Below are 21,974 nucleotides of genomic sequence, written 5' to 3' on the forward strand. Positions count from 1 at the left end.
GATCCAAACAGACATACAGAATCGTGGTCCATACAGATAAACAGAATCATGGTTCGGACAGACCGACGGAATCATAATCCGGACGGACGAGCAGAATCAGAATCCATACGGACATACAGAATCAGAATCCATACGGACATACAGAATCAGAAGCCATACGGACATACAGACATAGTCGTAATTCAGAGGGACAGACAGAATTATGCATGCAGAGTAGTGCAGAGTCATACTGAACCATACAGAATCTTACAGAATCATACAGAGGCATGTGCTTATATAAATACTGATGGCACATGCATACAGACATACAGATTCCGGCCCTGTCTGGGGGCGCGGTAACAGAACCCGGCCCTCTTAGTACGGGACGCGGTGGACAGACAAAATCAGATCAGATCAGATCATATCAGATGCCATCCTGGCCGCCATCCCCATACACAGATCAATATATCATAATCATACAGATATAACAGATCCCGGCCCGCACACCGAGGGACGCGGTGAACAATGCAGAGGAATATGCACGATAACATTACCTGGCCCGGGACGCAGTGAAGGAATGCATTGAGACATCCACGAACAGATCCATGAGAAACCACATACATACAGACTCACATACCGACTCAATCAGACTGAAGGGTGCCAAATGGCGAGCCAAAATCAGAGTATCCAGATAGTATGCATAGTACGCGCCTACATCCTACTTGGGAAGGCACGACAGATCATTATCAGAATCGAATTCTCAGATGTTCAGAAGTCATTTTGTAAGAATTTCATAAAAATAGTTGTATCATAATCAAAATAATAGTTCAAATGTTTTCTGAGAAAATCGGACAAAATGGAAGTATTTAAAGTATTACAGAAGATATCGGGCCTTGTGGGCCCGCCTCGGACCAACTCGAGGCAACATATGTAATTTACCGACAATAGACCTTATGAGGTCATCCGTAATCGTTTGGAAGTGTTCCGACTCCGTTTAGGGAAGTTTCATACAAAAATTCATTTTAAAGGCAATTGTAAGAAAATAGCTTCAATTGGAGTGAAGGAATTGAAGCGGTTTTCCGTCTCGAATTCCGGGGAACGAAGTCGTACTTAAGGCTCGCGGCCGAGCCTATCACATCCAGAACATGCCTAGGAACAAAGGGAAATGCTTCACATACCTCGATAGCGCCTTACGCTCGCTTGGCGTCGACTTCAATTTCGTCCAAAATCTAGAAATGGTCAAGTTTACCATTTGTTAGTTTCAAACTTTTCAATAATTCAACTTAACACATACTTGCCTACCGAAATTTCGGCAGCATTTCCTCCGTATATAAGACATCCCCGAGACTTAGCTCGGCTCAATTCATCAACACAACAACCCAGAGACAACATCAAAACAATAACAGACATTAAAACATACACTATGGCATCACTAGCCATCTTTCGACATAACGAAACATCTTTCGTTTCCAACTTACATTTCCAAACCAAACTTGTTATTTTCATATTCATCATCCATCAAAATCATTACAACATACATCGGAGGCATCCATACCATTTTCACACAATATTCATAAGATATGCAAACATTCAAACTTTCCATTAAGCCACTACTTTTCCAATTTTTCCTAACCTTCAACCTACAAGTTCATTATATATTTCCATCTTCCAAATTCATCAACAATAATCATGATTTGCCTCTTGATACTTGCATTTCCATTTTTACATAAATCATAACAAAGTTGCATGTTTTCCTACAACAACTTGATAACCATTTTTCCATGACAATAAAGATTGTTGTTTTTCCATTCACTTCACCATAACACACTTAGCATACAAACAAGATCAAATTCATACTCCATCACCATATAACAATACCACACGGCCACCTCCTATATTTTCCAATTTTCACTAATTCATTCCACTTTCATTTCTAATACAATTTCCACCATACTATAACTAAATTACAACATGAATTCAAGCCATACTTGAACCTACAATTCATGCACACATTCGGCCAACCCACTCTCATTCCAACACACAAAGTTTTCATGCTTTTCATTCATTCACACATACTACAACATACATACATATATTTCATGGCATAGGAATGGTAAAATTCTTACCTTTTCTTCAAGTTTTTTTTTCACTTGTCACCAAGGTCACCTTTGGCCTCAATATTTATACCACTTTGTAGAGGGCTTTGTGCTTAGTAAGAATTCAAGAAAATTATAGATTTTTGCATCAACATTTGAATCTTGGGATTTTTTTCTTTCCTTTTCTTTTCTCTTCTCTTAAACCCGAAATGCCCTCTCTCTCTCTCTCTTTGGTTTTTTTTTTTTTTTGTTCTTGATTCCTTTTTCTTGAAGCTTCTTGACACTTATCCATGTATAAATAATTAACCTCTTAATTAATTTATGATGGGTTTGGCACTTACTTATGGCCGGTTGGGCCTCTCCCGAAATGGGCCTCATTTTCTCTTATTTTCTTTTGAGCCCACTTGGCTAATTTTGTAATTTATGGAGCAAGTTTCCAAAATTCCGATTTTTGCTCTTGGCCACCTTTCGAAATTCCACACCATCGTATTCATAACCTATATATCCACACCAAGTAAGGTCCAATTGTGACCTTATTCATTACAAGTCAAATTATCTCGAATTTTCGAATAAGCAAAAATGTCGGATGTAACATATACGGTCCGTAAACTGGCATGCCAAACTTCAACTTTCTGCCAGCTGAGGAAAAGGTATAATACGACCTGAAATACGGACCGTAAAGTGATTTACGGCCCGTAAACCATGGTCGTAAATCACCATGCATGCAGCCTTAAGTTTCTGGTTCTGCTTAAGCTTAAAGACGACCACGAGGGACGGTCCGTAAACTGAAATACGGACCGTAAACCTCCATGGACGACCACTGTTCACCCAGCACAGATTTTTCAATTCATTAAATATGAGGATCAAGACTTGTCTTATTTCATTTCAACATTACACCACTTCTCTCTAAAACTTCTCTCTACATTTATTATATGAGTTTTCAAGGATTATAAGCCATCAATAACATTAAACAAGTGAATCAAGAGTAAGAAAACCATCAAGGATCATCCAAGTCAAGAAATCCAAATGGAGAAAAACTAGGGTTTTGCTCAAAGAAGAGTATTATCAACCAAAGCTTGTTCCTACAACTTCTAAGGTAAGATTCATGATTTTTACAAGATGTTTAAGGTATTGGAGAATTAAAATACATGGATTGTAGAAAATGTGGTCAACTAGGTCATGAATGATGAATAGTGACATTTTGAGAAATAGTTTGAATTGAGTTATGAATGTTGTTGTGTTGTGATATGAATGTGTTATAAATGGTATTAAGATCATAAACTAAACACTTTAGACGAATGGACGAAGATGGGTGTTATGACCATGAATGTGGGTGAATTAGAGGCAAATTGAGGAATCTAGATAATGTGAATGAGTAATGGCCATTGTTATGATATTAATGAAGGTATAAACGCTAGCATTGGAAGGGAACGTGCAAGTGTAGAATAGTTCGACGGAAAGGTATGTAAGGCTAACCCTTCTTTCATAAGGCATGGTTCATGGCCAAATTCCTAATTCCTCTACATGAATATGTTGTCTTCACATGGTTGACATTCCGAGCTCATAAGCTCACGACCCTTGATATGTACTATGATTATACTATGTTCCTCGTATGACGAGTAAGTCCATAATGTAGATGTAACGATAATGATGAGGATAGTAATGATGATGAGAGTAAAATGAGATTAGAGATGCTTACGAGCTATGATATATGTATATGTATGCCTATGAAGGGCTATGATAAGACCCCGAGCTTATGATGCCGGGTAAGACTATATGTATATGACTATGTATAAAGTATGTATACGATTACAAAACGCGCGCACACCTCTGCAGATGGTACGGATAACCCTGATGCCTTGGTAGGGCCAGGTATGTATGACCTTGAGCCTTGGTTGGCCAAGCATGTATAAGACACCGATCCTATGAGGTCGGGTATGCTATGTATATGAAATGACTATGTATATAATATGAATATGAATGTGATAAGACTATGTATAAGAATACGAATAAGGACATGTATACGAATATGAGCACAAGTATGGTACGAGTACTATTTTGGGATACGGATGATAACGTAGGTGTACTAATACGTATGAAAAATGGAAAGTCCTACGAAAGGCAGGTAAGTACTATGACGATGATATTATTGTCTCCCCTCCTATGCTATTTCATATGTTGTTCATTATGCTTATATATCGATGTTGATCATGCTTTACATACTCAGTACATTCTTCGTATTGACGTCCTTTTGTTTGTGGACGCTGCGTCATGCCCGCAGGTGCACAAGGAGACAGACTTGATCCATAGCTGCTTATTCAGAGATTGCATAGAAGAGCTCCATTTCTTTCGGAGCCGTAGCTTTTGGGTATTTATTATTTTGTGTATTTAATTATGGGCATAGCGGGGTCCTGTCCCGCTCATACGATATGTCATGCTTTTAGAGGCTCGTAGTCATGTGTATGTGGGTAGAGATGTTCGGCCATGTCGGCCCATGTTTTGTATATCTTTTGTTAGCCACGTCGGCCTTGTACTTATGATGTGGCACAGATGCCTATGATATGTTAAATGATGATGGTCGTCTAATGGGATCAATATGATTAACGACAAGAAAAGCACGAATTGACTTATGGTTCACCTAGATGTTATGTTATGTACGATATAGGGGTGCTCGGGTGGGGTAGCACCGGGTGCTCGTCGCGGCCCCCTAGTCGGGTCATGACAAAAGTGGTATCAGAGCAGTTCAGTCCTAGGATGTGTCTACGAGCCGTGTCTAGTAGAGTCTTGGTTATGGGTGTGTTGCGCGCCACACTTATAAATGAGAAGCTGCGGACATTTTAGGAATATATGACCTTCTTTCTTCATAAGAATCGTGCGATAGAGCTATGATGTAAGAAATTCTTGTTCCTAAATCGTGTGTTGTGTATTTCAGAGATGCGTAAAAAGAAAAAAGCTACAGCAGCCCAAAAGGGCAAGACGGTGGCAGAAAAGTGGGCTGAAAGAGCACCGCCACCGGTAGTAGAGGAAGATGAGTCCCAGAGTGCAGCTCAATCTCAGTCCTCCCAGAAGTGCCTATTACCGAGGAGCACGTGGGAGCCTCAGCCACAGCTCCAGCTCCTCCACCGAATGCTTCGGGCCAAGATTTGAGAGAGGCCATTAATTTGTTGACTCAGTTGGTTTCGGCCCAGACTCAGAGGCCAAGCGCAGGGCAAGGTGACAGGGCTGTTAGTGCAAGGGCTCGTGACTTCATTGCTTTGAAACCCCCGGAATTCTTTGGGTCGAAACTGGAGGAGGATCCCCAGGACTTTATTGATGGTATGCTAAGGACGCTCCGGTTGATACATGCTTCAGACACCGAATCGGTGGAGCTAGCGTCATATAGATTGAGAGATGTCTCAATCCAGTGGAATACGGTTTGGATGGCTTCGCGGGGAGCCAATGCACCTCCACCGGTATGGCAAGAGTTTGTTGACGCTTTTCTCCGTCATTATATGCCCCCAGAAGTTCGGCGAGCTAGGGCTGATAAATCCTTGAATTTGAGGCATGGTAGCATGAGTGCTACAGAGTATAGTCTCCGCTTTAATTCCTTGGCTAGGTATGCTTCGGCCATGGTAGCGGATATGGGCGATCGGGTGCACCGGTTCATGAAAGGCCTAGGGCCACACTTGATGGATAAATGCTTAACTTGCGTCCCTTCAGGATGGCATGGATATTGCACGCATTCAGGCACATGCTCAGGAATTAGAGGAACATCTACAGCAGCGGAGAAATGAACGTGAGCAAGATAGGGGACATAGCAAGAGAGCTAGACCTTCAGGTTCGAGGAGCGAGTCCAGGGGTGGACACAGACAGCAGCTTCCCAGCCATTCAGGCTATTCTATGACCAGTCCACCTCCACGGTTTTCAGGCCAGGGCCTTGATAGATCTGCTCGTTCAAGGCCGAGTCCGAGTTATACAGGACATCAGTTCAGAGGTGATTTGGGCCAGTCAAGGCCACCCGTACCACCGTGTTCCCAGTGTGGGAAGATGCATTGGGGTCGATGCCGATTTGGTTCAGATGATTTCTATTCATGTGGTCGGCCAGGCCATATTATGCGTGATTGCCCCTCAGTACATGGCAGAGGTAGGGCCTAGCCATCAGGGTCGGTAGCTGGATCTTCGGCATCTGTACGCCCTATGGGGCCAGGTTCACATGCGCCAGCTGGCCATGGTAGAGGCAGAGGGAGAGCTCCCAGTACTAGCGGTTCTCAGCACCGTATTTATGCTTTGGCTGGATGCCAAGATCTTGAGTCTTCTCTTGACGTAGTCACAGGTATATTATCGGTATTCTCTCATGATGTATATGCTTTGATTGACCCAGGCTCCACATTGTCTTATGTTACTCCATATATTGCGGGTCGGTTTATAGTCGAGCCGGAGTCGATCAAACCTTTTTAGGTGTCTACGCCCGTTGACGAATCGGTGATAGCTAGCCGAGTGTATAGAGATTGTGTAGTCGTGATATGTGACCACCGTACTATAGCTGACTTGCATGAACTAAAGATGGTAGATTTTGATGTCATTATGGGCATGGATTGGTTGGCTTCTTGCTACTCCAATGTTGATTGTAGAATGAAAATGGTTCGCTTCCAGTTTCTGGGAGAACCAGTCTTAGAATGGAAGGGAAATACGGCATCACCAAAAGGTAGGTTTATTTCCTATCTAAAGGCAAGGAAGATGATCACGAAAGGATGTATTTATCACTTAGTGTGAGTTCAAGATGTAGAAGCTGAGTCGCCGACTCTCCAGCCTGTTCCAGTAGTGAACGAATTTCCGGATGTGTTCCCGGAAGAGCTTCCAGGCCTTCCTCCCGAGCGGGAGATTGATTTTGCGATTGATGTGTTGCCAGACACTAAACCCACATCTATTCCTCCCTGTAGAATGGCACCCGCAAAACAGAAAGAGTTGAAGGAGCAACTGAAAGACTTGCTCGATAAAGGCTTCATTAGACCTAGTTCATCCCCGTGGGGAGCGCCCGTACTGTTTGTCCGAAAGAAAGATGGCTCCTTGAGAATGTGCATCGATTATCGGCAATTGAATAAAGTGACGATTAAGAACAAGTATCCTCTCCCGAGGATTGATGATTTATTTGATCAGTTGCAAGGTGCCAAATGGTTTTCAAAGATTGATTTGAGGTCCGGGTATCACCAAGTAAGAGTTAGGGAGAAAGATATCCCTAAGACAACTTTCAGAACAAGATATGGCCATTTCGAGTTCCGAGTAATTTCGTTTGGGCTAACTAATCAGTGGCATTTCTGGGCCACATTGTTGCAGCTGACGGTATTCGAGTGGATAGACAAAAGATTGAAGCAGTGAAGACTTGGCCAAGGCCCACGACCCCTACGGAGGTTCGTAGCTTTTTGGGCTTAGCCGGTTATTACAGAAGATTTGTTGAGGGTTTCTCTTCTATTTCTGCACCGCTCACCAAGTTGACTCAGAAGTCAGCTAAGTTTCAATGGACAGATGCTTGTGAGCGTAGTTTCCAAGAGTTGAAAGACCGACTGACTTCAGCCCCAGTCTTGACACTTCCAGAGGGATTGGAAGGATATGTTATTTATTGTGATGCTTCATACGTCGAGCTAGGATATGTATTGATGCAAAATGGTAAGGTGATTGCATATGCTTCTAGACAATTACGGAAACATGAGCAGAATTATCCTACCCATGACTTAGAATTGGCCGCGGTGGTCCATGCTTTAAAGATATGGAGACATTACTTATATGGTGTCCACGTGGATATTTATACAGATCATAACAGTCTCCAGTACATCTTCAAGCAGAAAGAGTTGAATTTGCGGCAACGACGATGGCTAGAGTTGCTAAAAGACTATGATGTTGAAATCCTGTACCACCCCGGAAAGGAAAATGTTATGGCTGATGCTCTTAGCCGTAGGTCGATGGGAAGTCTAAGTGATGTACGACCAGAAAAGAAAGAGATGGCCCGTGATCTTCAGCAGTTAGCTAGCCTAGGAGTCCGAGTGGTGGACTCAGGTAGCAGCGGAGCTACTATTCAGAATTTAGCAGTTTCATCGTTAGTAGCGGAAGTAAAAGAGCGACAATATGAGGATCCCATGCTAATGCAGTACAGAGATACACTCCCTCAGAAGGTGGAGTCATCATTTGACATTTCGGAAGATGGAGTTCTCCGATGTCGAGGCAGGTTATGTGTTCCCGATGTGGCAGGTCTACGCCATCAGATTTTGAGAGAAGCTCATTGTTCCCGTTACTCCGTTCACCCCGGAGCGACGAAAATGTATCATGATCTTAAGACTATATATTGGTGGAATGGGATGAAGAAAGACGTAGCGGAATTCGTAGCTCAGTGTCCTAATTGCCAACAAGTGAAGATAGAACACCAAAAGCCGGGTGGCTTATTGCAAGCTATAGAAATCCCAACTTGGAAGTGGGAAGTGATTAATATGGATTTCATTACAGGGTTACCCCGTTCTCGACGTAAATATGATTCTATATGGGTGATCGTGGATAGGCTCACAAAGTCAGCGCATTTCTTACCGGTCGGAACGACCTATATGGCAGAAGATTATGCCAAGATTTATCTTAAAGAGATAGTGAGACCCCATGGCGTTCCAGTATGTATTATCTCCGATAGAGGAACTCAGTTTACAGCCAAGTTTTGGGGGTTTTTCCAAGAAGGTTTAAGGACCCAAGTGCGCCTAAGCACGACATTTCACCCCCATACCGATGGGCAAGCTGAACGTACTATTCAGACTCTTGAAGATATGTTACGGGCATGTATGATAGATTTTGGAAGAAATTGGGATGCCCATTTGCCACTTATTGAGTTTGCTTAGAATAACAGTTATCATTCTAGCATCCAAATGGCGCCGTATGAGGCTCTATATGGGCGAAAGTGTAGATCCCCAATTGGGTGGTTTGAAACCGGAGAAGCTAAGTTGATAGGGCCAGACTTGGTCCAGCAAGCAATAGAGAAAGTTAAGCTCATACAGGATCGGTTGCTAGCGGCTCAAAGTCGTTAGAAGTCCTATGCGGATAATCGTCGAAGAGACTTAGAGTTCGAAGTGAAAGATGGGGTATTCTTGAAACTGTCGCCGATGAAGGGCGTGATGAGATTTGGCAAAAAGGGGAAGCTCACTCCCCGGTATATTGGGCCATACGAAATTGTGCGCAAAATAGGCAAAGTGTCCTATGAGCTAGATCTACCTCCAGATTTGGAGTCAGTCCATCCAGTATTTCATGTCTCGATGCTTCGGAAGTGTGTTGGAGATCCTACGAGGATCGTCCCAGTGAATGATATTCAAGTGACAGAAAAGTTAACATATGATGAAATACCCATTGCCATATTAGATAGGCAAGTACGGAGGCTTAGAAACAAAGAAGTGGCCTCAATTAAAGTTCTGTGAAGAAATAACAATCGAGAGGAAATGACATGGGAATCGGAAGAGAATATGCGATCCAAATACCCATATTTATTTCAGCCCTTGGAAGAAGTCCAAGATGAGACGTCAAAATCATAAGGTATGCATGTTTTCCCTTTTATACATTCAGGTCGTGTGTGGCCAAATTTCTAGTGCTGTTGTATTATTGCCCTGTGAGGTATTGTTATTATGGGTTGTTGTGGCAGGATGGCAGTGCCATAATGTAGGGGAAACTCTGGCGAAATTTTTATAGAACCCCCGAAGACTTTAACATTCGAGGACGAATGTTCTTAAGGGGGGGAGAATGTTACACCTCGGAAAAATTTTCGTTGGTACGCAATTGAATGAACTAGTGATGAGTATGAGTGTATGACGTTCATGAGCAAGGAACGACGTTTGATGACCTTAGGCGAGATTTCAAAGGAATCCGACGTAAGACGAGAAAGTTGGCTAAGATAAGGCAAGGTGAGGTGAGCAATGCATGTGCATGGATATGGGTGATCAAAATAAGAAGGCTAAGAAATTTGGAAAGTTGCAGAATTGCAATCTGCCCAGTGGTCGTAAAGTGCAAATACGGACCGTAAACTGCCAGGTCGTAAATTGGCATGCCAAACTTCAACTTTCTGCCAGCTGAGGAAAAGGTATAATACGACCTGAAATACGGACCGTAAAGTGATTTACGGCCCGTAAACCATGGTCGTAAATCACCATGCATGCAGCCTTAAGTTTCTGGTTCTGCTTAAGCTTAAAGACGACCACACGGGACGGTCCGTAAACTGAAATACGGACCGTAAACCTCCATGGACGACCACTGTTCACCCAGCACAGATTTTTCAATTCATTAAATATGAGGATCAAGACTTGTCTTATTTCATTTCAACATTACACCACTTCTCTCTAAAACTTCTCTCTACATTTATTATATGAGTTTTCAAGGATTATAAGCCATCAATAACATTAAACAAGTGAATCAAGAGTAAGAAAACCATCAAGGATCATCCAAGTCAAGAAATCCAAATGGAGAAAAACTAGGGTTTTGCTCAAAGAAGAGTATTATCAACAAAAGCTTGTTCCTACAACTTCTAAGGTAAGATTCATGATTTTTACAAGATGTTTAAGGTATTGTAGAATTAAAATACAGGGATTGTAGAAAATTTGGTCAACTAGGTCATGAATGATGAATAGTGACATTTTGAGAAATAGTTTGAATTGAGTTATGAATGTTGTTGTGTTGTGATATGAATGTGTTATAAATGGTATTAAGATCATGAACTAAACACTTTAGACGAATGGACGAAGATGGGTGTTATGACCATGAATGTGGGTGAATTAGAGGCAAATTGAGGAATCTAGATAATGTGAATGAGTAATGGCCATTGTTGTGATATTAATGAAGGTATAAACGCTAGCATTGGAAGGGAATGTGCAAGTGTAGAATAGTTCGACGGAAAGGTATGTAAGGCTAACCCTTCTTTCATAAGGCATGGTTCATGGCCAAATTCCTAATTCCTCTACATGAATATGTTGTCTTCACATGGTTGACATTCCGAGCTCATAAGCTCACGACCCTTGATATGTACTATGATTATACTATGTTCCTCGTATGACGAGTAAGTCCATAATGTAGATGTAACAATAATGATGAGGATAGTAATGATGATGAGAGTAAAATGAGATTAGAGATGCTTACGAGCTATGATATATGTATATGTATGCCTATGAAGGGCTATGATAAGACCCCGAGCTTATGATGCCGGGTAAGACTATATGTATATGACTATGTATAAAGTATGTATACGATTACGAAATGCGTGCACACCTCTGCAGATGGTACAGATAACCCTGATGCCTTGGTAGGGCCAGGTATGTATGACCTTGAGCCTTGGTTGGCCAAGCATGTATAAGACACCGATCCTATGAGGTCGGGTATGCTATGTATATGAAATGACTATGTATATAATATGAATATGAATGTGATAAGACTATGTATAAGAATACGAATAAGGACATGTATACAAATATAAGCACAAGTATGGTACGAGTACTATTATGGGATACGGATGATGACGTAGGTGTACTAATACGTATGAAAAATGGAAAGTCCTACGAAAGGCATGTAAGTACTATGACGATGATATTATTGTCTCCCCTCCTATGCTATTTCATATGTTGTTCATTATGCTTATATATCGATGTTGATCATGCTTTACATACTCAGTACATTCTTCGTACTGACGTCCTTTTGTTTGTGGACGCTGCGTCATGCCCGCAGGTGCACAGGGAGACAGACTTGATCCATAGCTGCTTATTCAGAGATTGCATAGCAGAGCTCCATTTCTTTCGAAGCCGTAGCTTTTGGGTACTTATTCTTTTGCTTATATAATTATAGGAATATCGGGGTCCTGTCACGCTCATACGATATGTTATGCTCTTAGAGGCTCGTAGTCATGTGTATGTGGGTAGAGATGTTCGGCCATGTCGGCCCATGTTTTGTATATCTTTTGTTAGCCACGTCGGCCTTGTACTTATGATGTGGCACAGATGCCTATGATATGTTAAATGATGATGGTCGTCTAATGGGATCAATATTATTAACGATAAGAAAAGCACGAATTGACTTATGGTTCACCTAGATGTTATGTTATGTACGATAAGGGGGTGCTCGGGTGGGGTAGCACTGGGTGCTCGTCGCGGCCCCCTAGCCGGGTCATGACACCCTGGTATCTTGTGTCCTATGTTCAATTATTGCAAGGACATTAACTTTATTTACCTTTATAAATTCCTTCAACTCCTTTTGCTTATAGACTTCGTTTATTCCCCTCACATTCCAAGTGATGATCTTCATTTCTGGATTGGGGGAAATGCATTGTTATAGTTCTCATCTCCTTTTCTACTTTTCCCCTGTTCTGATCTCTTTCCAATGTGTGTCAATACGTCCAGCCCAACCAATTCATGGTCTGTCAAGGCTTGAAACCCATTTTCGGTGGATAACCCCTTCCCGTCTCTTCTTGTTTTGGCTGGTGACCTGGTAGCTGCCTTGTTATTTCCCTCTGCCCAACCTTCTTTGTTAGGTCCTTGTGTTATATTGGCAGTCACTCTACCCAGGTGATGCTCATTCCCCTTGTTCCTCCAGTGTTGCACATTCTTCCCTCCTCTCTGGTTATAGGTAGCTTGTGGTTTTATAGTATTTGGCTGTGGTTGTGTTATCGGTTGTTTTGCTGGTCTAGGATTGGTATGACAGTCATGGCCAATTTGCAAACATTTTTGACAGTACTGTGGCTCCCAGTCGTAAGCAATCATTTGATCAAACAAATCTCCATTAGGGGTTTTTACTGGCATTGTCTTAGGAAGTGGTTTTGTTATATCCATTTCTATTAGGACTCTAGCATACGAGATCCTAGTGATATGGGTAGTGCAATCATCTGCGTATATGGGCGTACCTAAGCCATTGCTAATCTTACTTAAAACCTTCATCCCCCAACATTCTACCGGTAAATTTGGGAATTTAACCCAAATTGGCACATTTTTCAACACCTCCTCCTTAAAGCTGAATGTTGATGTCCAAGGCTTCATTATAACTGGTTTGTTGTTGATGGTACTGGGGCCAGACAACAATACCTGGTCACGTTCCTCTAATGTTTGGAATCGAATGATGAAATAATTATCATTGTGGTAGTACATATGCGGCCTTTCCCTGCATATACCCAGACTTTTGAGGAATCTCTCAACGGCCCCAAATGTTGGTGATTCACCTATCACGTATAGGATTAGGGATTTCTGCCATTTCACACATTCTTCTTCAATGTCCTCTTGTTCCAGTGCTACAACACACTTCCCATCTTTGTAAACTGGGGCGTAGTAGTTTAGGTTCATACCTCTTGTAGCAAATGGGTTCCCTGCAACTACGTTTGCCCAAGTTTGACCATTCTTCCCTTCAGTTATTCCAACTTGCTGTGTTTCCTGGGTGCTATTCATTTTCTGCTGCCCTTCCCCTGCCATTGCTATAGTAGCCGATGTTGTCAGGGTAGGGTTCTCGAGCTCTGTCACCATGGTATCCATGGTGTTCATCGCCGTTTGTTTATGCGCGTTATTAGGGTTTGCAATTACCTGCGATTCCCCTTTGCTTTGCATCCTCTTCTCCTCTGTATGCTCCTTTGTCAGAGATTGCACATTCAGAGACATTTGATTCTGTGGTGTGAGGTGTCCACCACATCCTTGGCCTATAGGCGACACTGTTGACCCAACTTTTGTTGTGGGTTCTGCCAGAGTCGTGGTAGTCTGTTTTTTCGCTCTGCCCCTCCCCATTCCGACCACCGGAGCATGTTATCAAGCGCCGTTAGAGAGAAGTTAGAGAGAAGTTAGAGAGAAAATCAATCAATTAGTAGTATTTCTCTTTACCATATCAATGTCGATTTTATAATTACCGTTACTATCAATTCAGTAATATTTAACTCATCTCTGTAATTGTCAACGATACTCCTAACTTAACCTCGTCCTGCCATTACTTTTTGCACAACATATTTTTCCGTTAGGACATATTACAAGCTTATATCTTATCTCCTTTAGATTCTAGGAAATTTCGGCAGAGTTTCTCTTGTAAGCATAACAATCTCAAACCTGCACATAGCCCAGAAAACACGCCCGATGTCACAATAGGACATATATCGGGACACACATAATACGCAACTCAGCAACACAAGATCACTTACCATTTAAGGATATAAATAATAGGGCTCGTCTCATAAGTTGTGCCTGCACTCTCGGTCTAGAATTTCAATATATATATATACATAAACATATTAGTTATATTCACTCACTGTCAATCAACTTACTCGTAAATCACGATTCTGGTTATCACTAGGTCACTAACAAATATAGTCATCTCAAATTGTCAGATTTTTCACCTCAACGCAATCATCACAACGGGAGTGATACATGACAGCATAGGATCTGAATCAATCGATGCACACATATCATAAGAGGATACTAACAATATACCTGGGACAATATCGGGGGAAGACTCAAGATCTTGTCGCTCAGCTAACGCATGGATATGATGCTGGGATCCACTTGGACTGGGCATTCCTCTTCAGTCTCTATCACCGCCTACTAACATCTGTGGCCTTGGCCTTGGAGGGCATACTGATGACGAAGAGCCAGCTACCACTCCCGTAGTCTGAACCTTACCTTTACCACGTAGCGATGGGCAGTCGCGCTTTAAATGGCCTGGCCGAGCACAGGCATAACAAACATCCGAGCCCAAGCGGCACAGTCCCCAATGTAACCTAGAACACAGAGTACATTTGTTACACCTCGTAAATTTCTCCGTACTTGTATGATGAGTGGATTGATGAAAAGTTGAGTGAATGATGTTTTATTAAGCCGGGAATGGCTAATTAAGACTTTTTGGAAAATCAGAAAGTCGCGGAAAATTCTCTGTTCAGTGGTCGTATATGGCACTATACGGCCCGTAAAGTGATTTACGGATCGTATAGTGCAATCGTCCTCCAGCATGTCAAAAATCCCAACTTTCTGTAAATGTTGAATATGGTTAAATACGACCCAGTTTACGGCCCGTAAACTGGTTTACGGTCCGTCAACCAGGTCATAAACTACGATGTCCATCAGTCAAAACTTTCTGTCTTTGAAATGGTTAAATACGACCACAGTGGACGGACCGTAAATCAAAATACGGTCCGTATATGGTGGTTTACGACCACTGTTCATCCCGACAAGAATTCATTAAAGACCAGATTTTGTGATTTTAAAAAGGGACTTAGACTTCATATTATTTCATTATTCATCCAACAACTCAAGAGACCTCTAGAACATTCCAAATAATTCTTCCACAAGAATTCAAGAGAATTAAAGGGAATATCAAGACCAACAACACTAATTTCATGGAATTAAGTGTAAGAACACATCAAAGGATGTTCTAAGTCAAGAAATTCCCAATAAGGTGGAACTAGGGTTTTGGCTAATTGATGTATTTCCACTTAAGGAGTGTTCAACCATCATCCAAGGTAAGTTTCATGACTATTCCATGTTGTTTAAAGTATTGGAAAGCTTAGCCACTTGAAATGTAGAATAACATAGAAATGGGTCAATAATGAGTGAATAGTGACATAAATGAATGATAGTGGAATTGAACTATGAATATTGAAGTGTTGTGAGTACAAATACGTTATAAATGATGATTATATCATGAAACAAGCATTAAATGCATGAAAACGCAAGGATGAGCTAGAAGTAGAAAGAAGGGAAAATTTGAGGAAAGTGGTGGATTTTGCCAAATGTACGTAAATGACGATTGTCGATTATAATATTATGAATATTGGGAGTTGATGTAAAACATGAGAAAAGTGGTATGAGCGAAGGAAGCGTTGTCCGACTTCTCCTAGAATTAGGGACGCGTTCTTATAGTCAGTTACTAATGTTGATACGAATTCTCTTATGAAGGTAACGACGTGATATCGACGGAGAACAAGTGAGCGATATCATAGCTAAACGACCAAGGTATGTGAGGCTAGTCCTTATTTATAATGGCATGAATGTTTTAACTTAAATCCCTATTCCTTTCATGAGTTCTTACATTCTAAGAAGTTAAAAGCTTATACGTATGAATGTCTATATGAGATAAGTTATACGATATGATGACACTAGAATGATGATGATGTTATTTCTTACCTACACTCACCTTATGTACTAGTCCTTTCAAGGTGAGGCAGAATGTCCATGATGGTTCCATAATGTAACCGGGGGATCACGACCTTACGTCACCCCGATAGAGTAAATTGATCATGAGCCTTATACACGCATTATGATAAGATAAGTATTTTATGATAAGCATATTACTATAAGTATTTACATTAAGCATGTCATGAGCATTTCACACCGTGCATAGTTGGCCAGGCAGACACCGCTTCGGCGGGCGGCGATACGGATACACCATGACCTACGGGCGTGGGCAGACACCACTAGTGGGCGGCATGAGATGGTACCCCGGACGCGGGAGGCCTGGCCGCGGGCTAATATTATTGATCATCACACCGTTCCGACATGGACGGGCAGCTTGCATATAATGCATACATGTCATGATGATGAGTATGAGTAAGATAGCATGCATTACTTCATTTATGATTATCAGTCAGATCCAGATGTCTCATGTTGATGTTATCCTCATATTATTGATGTTTCCTTTCATTATGTATGCCTCTCATACTCGGTACAATATTCGTTCTGACGTCCTTTCTTCGGACGCTGTGTTCATGCCCACAGGTAGACAGGGAGGAGAGCTTGGCCCAGGTCCTCAGTAGCTGTCAGCTGATAGATAGCACTCCATCGTTCGGAGGTGCTTATGGCTATTATTTTGATGTACATTCATATATGCATATTTTGGGCATGACGGAGTCTTGTCCCGTCTATGTATTCATTATGTTAGTAGAGGCTCGTAGATACGCAGTGTGGGTTAGATGGTCTCACAAGATGTTTTCATATGTATGTATATTATTTTGATGGCCAGGAGGCAAATGTAAATAAAGTATTTATGTTTCGATTAAATATGAGTTTCCTACAATTGGTATGTAAAATTGATAAAAGAGTATTAAATTAGCAAGATAAGTAATAGAGTGAGCGGTGCTCGGTAACTAGCTCCGGGTACCCGTCGCGGCCCCTAGCTGGGTCATGACAGAAGTGGTATCAGAGCAGTTCGCCCTAGGAAGTGTCTACGAGCCGTGTCTAGTAGAGTCTTGTTTATGGTGTGTTGCGCGCCACGCTAATGAACAAGAGGCTACAGGGAATTTAGGAAAATGACCATCTTTCTTCTCATGAGATCGTGCGATAGAGCCATGTCTAGGATTATATCTTTCCTAAAAGTTTGTTATGGTTTCAGAAAATGCCGCCGAAAGGAAAAGCTACAGCTGCCTAGAAAGGCAAAGCTTCGACAAAGAGGCAGGCGGAAAGAGAGCCTCCGGAAAATGTAGAGGAAAGTGAATCGCAAAGTGAGGTCGCGCCCAATGTAGAAGAGCAGGGGGGAGCCTCAGCTCCGATTCCTCCACCGGGTGCTTCGGGTCAACAAGTGTCCGAGGCTATACATTTATTGACGCAGTTGGTTGCCGCTCAGGCACAACGACAGAATGCGGGCCCAAGTGATCGTTCAGCTAGTACAAGAGCCCGTGATTTCCTTACTCTAAATCCTCCAGAATTTTTCGGGTCGAAGCCGGATGAGGACCCACAACGTTTTATCGATGAGATGTTGCGGACGCTGAAACTTATGCATGCTTCTGAGACCGAATCCGTGGAGTTGGCCTCATATAGACTTCGCGACGTGGCGGTACTATGGTATAAGAATTGGGTGATAACAAGAGGGGAGAATGCACCACCTCCCGTGTGGCAAGAGTTTATAGATGCCTTTATTCGTCACTACTTGCCACCTGAAGTCCGCCGAGCTAGAGCGGACAGGTTCTTGAATTTGAAACAGGGAAGCATGAGTGCCCGAGAGTATAGTATGCAATTCAATTCATTGGCCCGGTATGCTCCGACTATGGTGGCTGACATGGGAGACCGAGTCTATAGATTTGTGAGCGGTTTAGGACCACACTTGTTCAGAGATTGTCTGACAGCCTCTTTGCAAGACGGGATGGATATTTCCCGGATACAGGCCCATGCTCAGAACCTCGAGGAACGACAATGACAGCAGAGAAGTGATCGTGATGGTGACAGAAGACAAGGTAAGAGGGCTAGATCTATGGGGGAGAGCAGTGAGTACCGAGGGGGACCGAGACAGACATATTCTAGGCACTCAGGTCAGTCAGTGACTAGTGCACCTCCTAGATTCTCAGATAGGAGGGTTGATCGTTCTACTCAGTCAGGCCAGGGGCAGAGTTCGAGGGCCTCAGATTAGCAGTCCAGGGGAGACTTTAGCCAGAGGAGACCTCCAGTACCGCGGTGTAGCCAGTGTGGCAAATTACATTCCGGACAGTGTCGTTAGGGTTCGGATGCTTGTTATGCTTGCGGCAGGTTTGTCATATGATGAGAGATTGCCCTTTAGCGAGAGATAGAGCGGGGACTCAGCCCACAGGTTCAGCAGCGGGGTCTTCGTCAGCGCGCCCGACAGCACAGACTCCTCAGACTACAGCAGGCAGAGGCAGAGGTAGAGGGGGAGCATCTACTTCAGGTGCTGTTCAGCCCCGTGTATATGCCTTAGCTGGGCGACAGGATCTTGAGTCTTCCCCAGATGTTGTCACAGGTACCTTGACTATATTTTCCCGTTACGTATATGCTCTGATTGATCCGGGTTCTACCTTCTCATATATTACTCTGTATATCGCTGATTGTGTTGGGGTAAGACCTAAGCCAATTAAACCTTTTGAGGTATTCACTCCGGTTGGTGATCCTGTAATAGCTAGGCAAGTATATAAGAACTGTGTAGTCATTATATGTGATCGCCATACAAGGGCTGATTTGATTGAACTTGAGATGATAGATTTTGACGTAGTTATGGGTATGGACTGGCTGGCATCATGCTATGCTAATGTTTGTTGCCAGACAAAGGTAGTTCGATTCCAATTTCCGGGAGAGCCCATACTCGAGTGGAAAGGTAATACATTTTCCCCAAAGGGTAGGTTTATTTTCTACCTTAAGGCGAGAAAGATGATAGCCAAGGGTTATATTTGTCATCTAGTTCGGGTTCATGACACGGAAGCAGAAGTGCCAACTTTCCAGTCTGTCCCGGTAGTGAATGAATTCCCAGATGTGTTTCTCGACGAGTTACCAGGCCTTCCTCCAGAAAGGGAGATTGATTTCGCCATTAATGTATTACCAAACACCGAGCCTATTTCTATTCCTCCTTATCGAATGGCTCCAGCAGAACTGAAAGAGCTAAAAGCACAGCTAAAAGATTTACTTGAGAAGGGGTTTATCAGGCCTAGTTCCTCGCCATGGGGAGCACCAGTCCTTTTCGTAAGGAATAAAGATGGATCTCTACGAATGTGCATCGACTATAGGCAGTTGAACAAGGTGACAATAAAGAATAAATACCCTCTTCCTAGAATTGACGACTTGTTCGATCAATTGCAAGGTGCTAAATGGTTCTCCAAGATAGATCTGAGATCGGGTTATCATCAGGTGAGAATTAGGGAAACAGATATTCCCAAGACTGCCTTCAGGACAAGATATGGTCACTACGAGTTTCGAGTAATGTCGTTCGGGTTGACGAATGCCCCGGCGGTGTTCATGAATTTAATGAATAATGTGTTTAGGCCATTTTTGGACCTTTTTGTGATAGTGTTCACCGACGATATTTTGGTGTAGTCTCGCACAGAGTCAGAACATGCAGATCATCTAAGAATTGTTCTTGGCATTCTTCGAGATCGGGAATTGTATGCAAAGTTTTCGAAGTGCGAGTTTTGGCTAAACTCAGTGGCATTTCTAGGACATGTTATTTCAGATGATGGTATCCGAGTCGACACTCAGAAAATAGAAGTTGTGAAGACTTGGCCAAGGCCTACGACACCCACGGAAGTTCGTAGTTTCCTTGGGTTAGTAGGATACTATAGAAGATTTGTAGAGGGCTTCTTATCTATTTCAGCCCCATTTACAAAGTTGACCCAGAAGTCGGCTAAATTCCAGTGGAGTGATGCCTGTGAGCGTAGCTTCCAAGAGTTGAAAAACAGGTTGACCTCAGCGTCAGTGCTAACACTTCCAGAAGGATCAGATGGCTATGTAGTATATTGTGACGCCTCCGGTGTGGGATTAGGATGTGTATTGATGCAGAATGGGAAAGTTATTGCATATGCTTCGAGACAGTTGCAAAAACATGAACAGAATTATCCGACTCATGATCTTGAGCTAGCTGCGGTCATTCATGCATTGAAAATGTGGATACACTACTTATATGGTGTGCACGTGGACATCTATACGGATCACAAAAGCCTTCAATATATTTTCAAACAGAAGGAGTTGAATCTGCGGCAAAGGCGATAGTTAGAATTACTGAAGGATTATGATGTGAACATTCTATATCATCCATGGAAGGCGAATGTAGTAGCAGATGCACTTAGCCACCGATCGATGGGTAGTTTATGTGGAATTCCTTCGGAAAAGCGAAAAATGGTTCGTGAAGTCCATCGGTTAGCAGGTATTAGCGTCAATGACCCCACAGTTTCATCACTGAATCTAGAAGTGAAGGAACGGAAATAAGGAGATCCTCAGTTAAGCCACTATCGAGATCTAGCCCATGGAAAGGAAAAGTCTGCATTTGAAGTTTCCATAGAAGGGGTTCTTAGATATCGAGCCAGGTTATGTGTACCGAATATAGCAAACTTGCGCCAACGGATTTTAGAGGAAGCACATTATTCCCGGTATTCTATTCATCCAGGTGCAACCAAGATGTACCACGATCTCAAATTGATATATTGTTGGGATGGCATGAAGCGAGACATAGCAGAATTTGTAGAACAGTGCCCAAATTGCCAGCAAGTGAAGACCGAGCATCAAAAGCCTGGGGGCTTATTGCAAGCAATGGAAATTCCTACGTGGAAATGGGAAGAAATTAACATGGATTTTGTGGTAGGATTACCCCGTACGCGAGGGAAGTATGATTCTATATGGGTGATCATGGATAGACTCACGAAAGCAGCTCATTTTCTCCCCGTTAGAACCACATATTCAGCGGAAGATTATGCTAAATTGTATCTCAAGGAGATTGTACGACTTCACGGTATTCCTTTGGCCATTATCACCGACAGAGGGGCACAGTTCACAGCCAAGTTCTGGAAGTCCTTTCAAGAAGGTCTAGGAACCCAAGTTAAGCTCAGCACGGCGTTCCATCCGCAGACTGACGGACAAGCCGAGCGCACTATTCATACCTTAGAGGATATGCTACGGGCATGTGTATTGGACTTTGGCGGTAGTTGGGATGAGCATTTGCCTCTTATTGAATTTTCATATAATAACAACTATCATTCCAGCATTCAAATGGCCCCGTGTGAAGCCTTATATAGAAGAAAATGCAGATCTCCAATTGGATGGTTTGAAACCGGAGAAGTACAATTGATAGGCTCCGACTTGATCCAACAAGCAGTTGACAAGGTTAAAGTGATTCGAGATCGACTGTTAACAGCTCAAAGTCGCCAAAAGTCTTATGCAGATAATCGCCGACGAGATTTGGAATTTCAGGTGGGCGATTGGGTGTTCCTGAAGGTATCGCCGATGAAGGGAGTGATGAGATTTGGCAAGAAGGGAAAGCTAAGTCCCAGATATATCGGACCCTACCAAATCATTCGCAAGGTGAGTCGAGTAGCCTATGAATTGGACTTGCCTTCAGAGCTCGAATCCGTGCATCCAGTATTCTATGTTTCGATGCTCCGCAAGTGTATTGGAGACCCAACAAGAATATTTTCGGTTGATGATGTGCAAGTAACAGAGAAGCTAACATACGAGGAAATGCCCATTGCCATTTTGG

The 21,974-nt window shown here is 42.6% G+C and overlaps 1 protein-coding gene across 1 annotated transcript; it reads right to left on the reverse strand.

Annotated features, from left to right (window-relative positions):
* Nucleotides 1–12,352: 12,352 nt before the first annotated feature.
* LOC132628505 (uncharacterized) lies at nucleotides 12,353–13,816 on the reverse strand. The gene has a single exon (XM_060344283.1). It carries the CDS (start codon nucleotides 13,814–13,816, stop codon nucleotides 12,353–12,355), a length of 1,464 nt encoding a protein of 487 aa, XP_060200266.1.
* Between the last annotated feature and the right edge of the window lie 8,158 nt (nucleotides 13,817–21,974).

The sequence above is a fragment of the Lycium barbarum genome, chromosome 2, assembly GCF_019175385.1.
Source record: "Lycium barbarum isolate Lr01 chromosome 2, ASM1917538v2, whole genome shotgun sequence".
NCBI classification, from domain to species: domain Eukaryota; kingdom Viridiplantae; phylum Streptophyta; class Magnoliopsida; order Solanales; family Solanaceae; genus Lycium; species Lycium barbarum.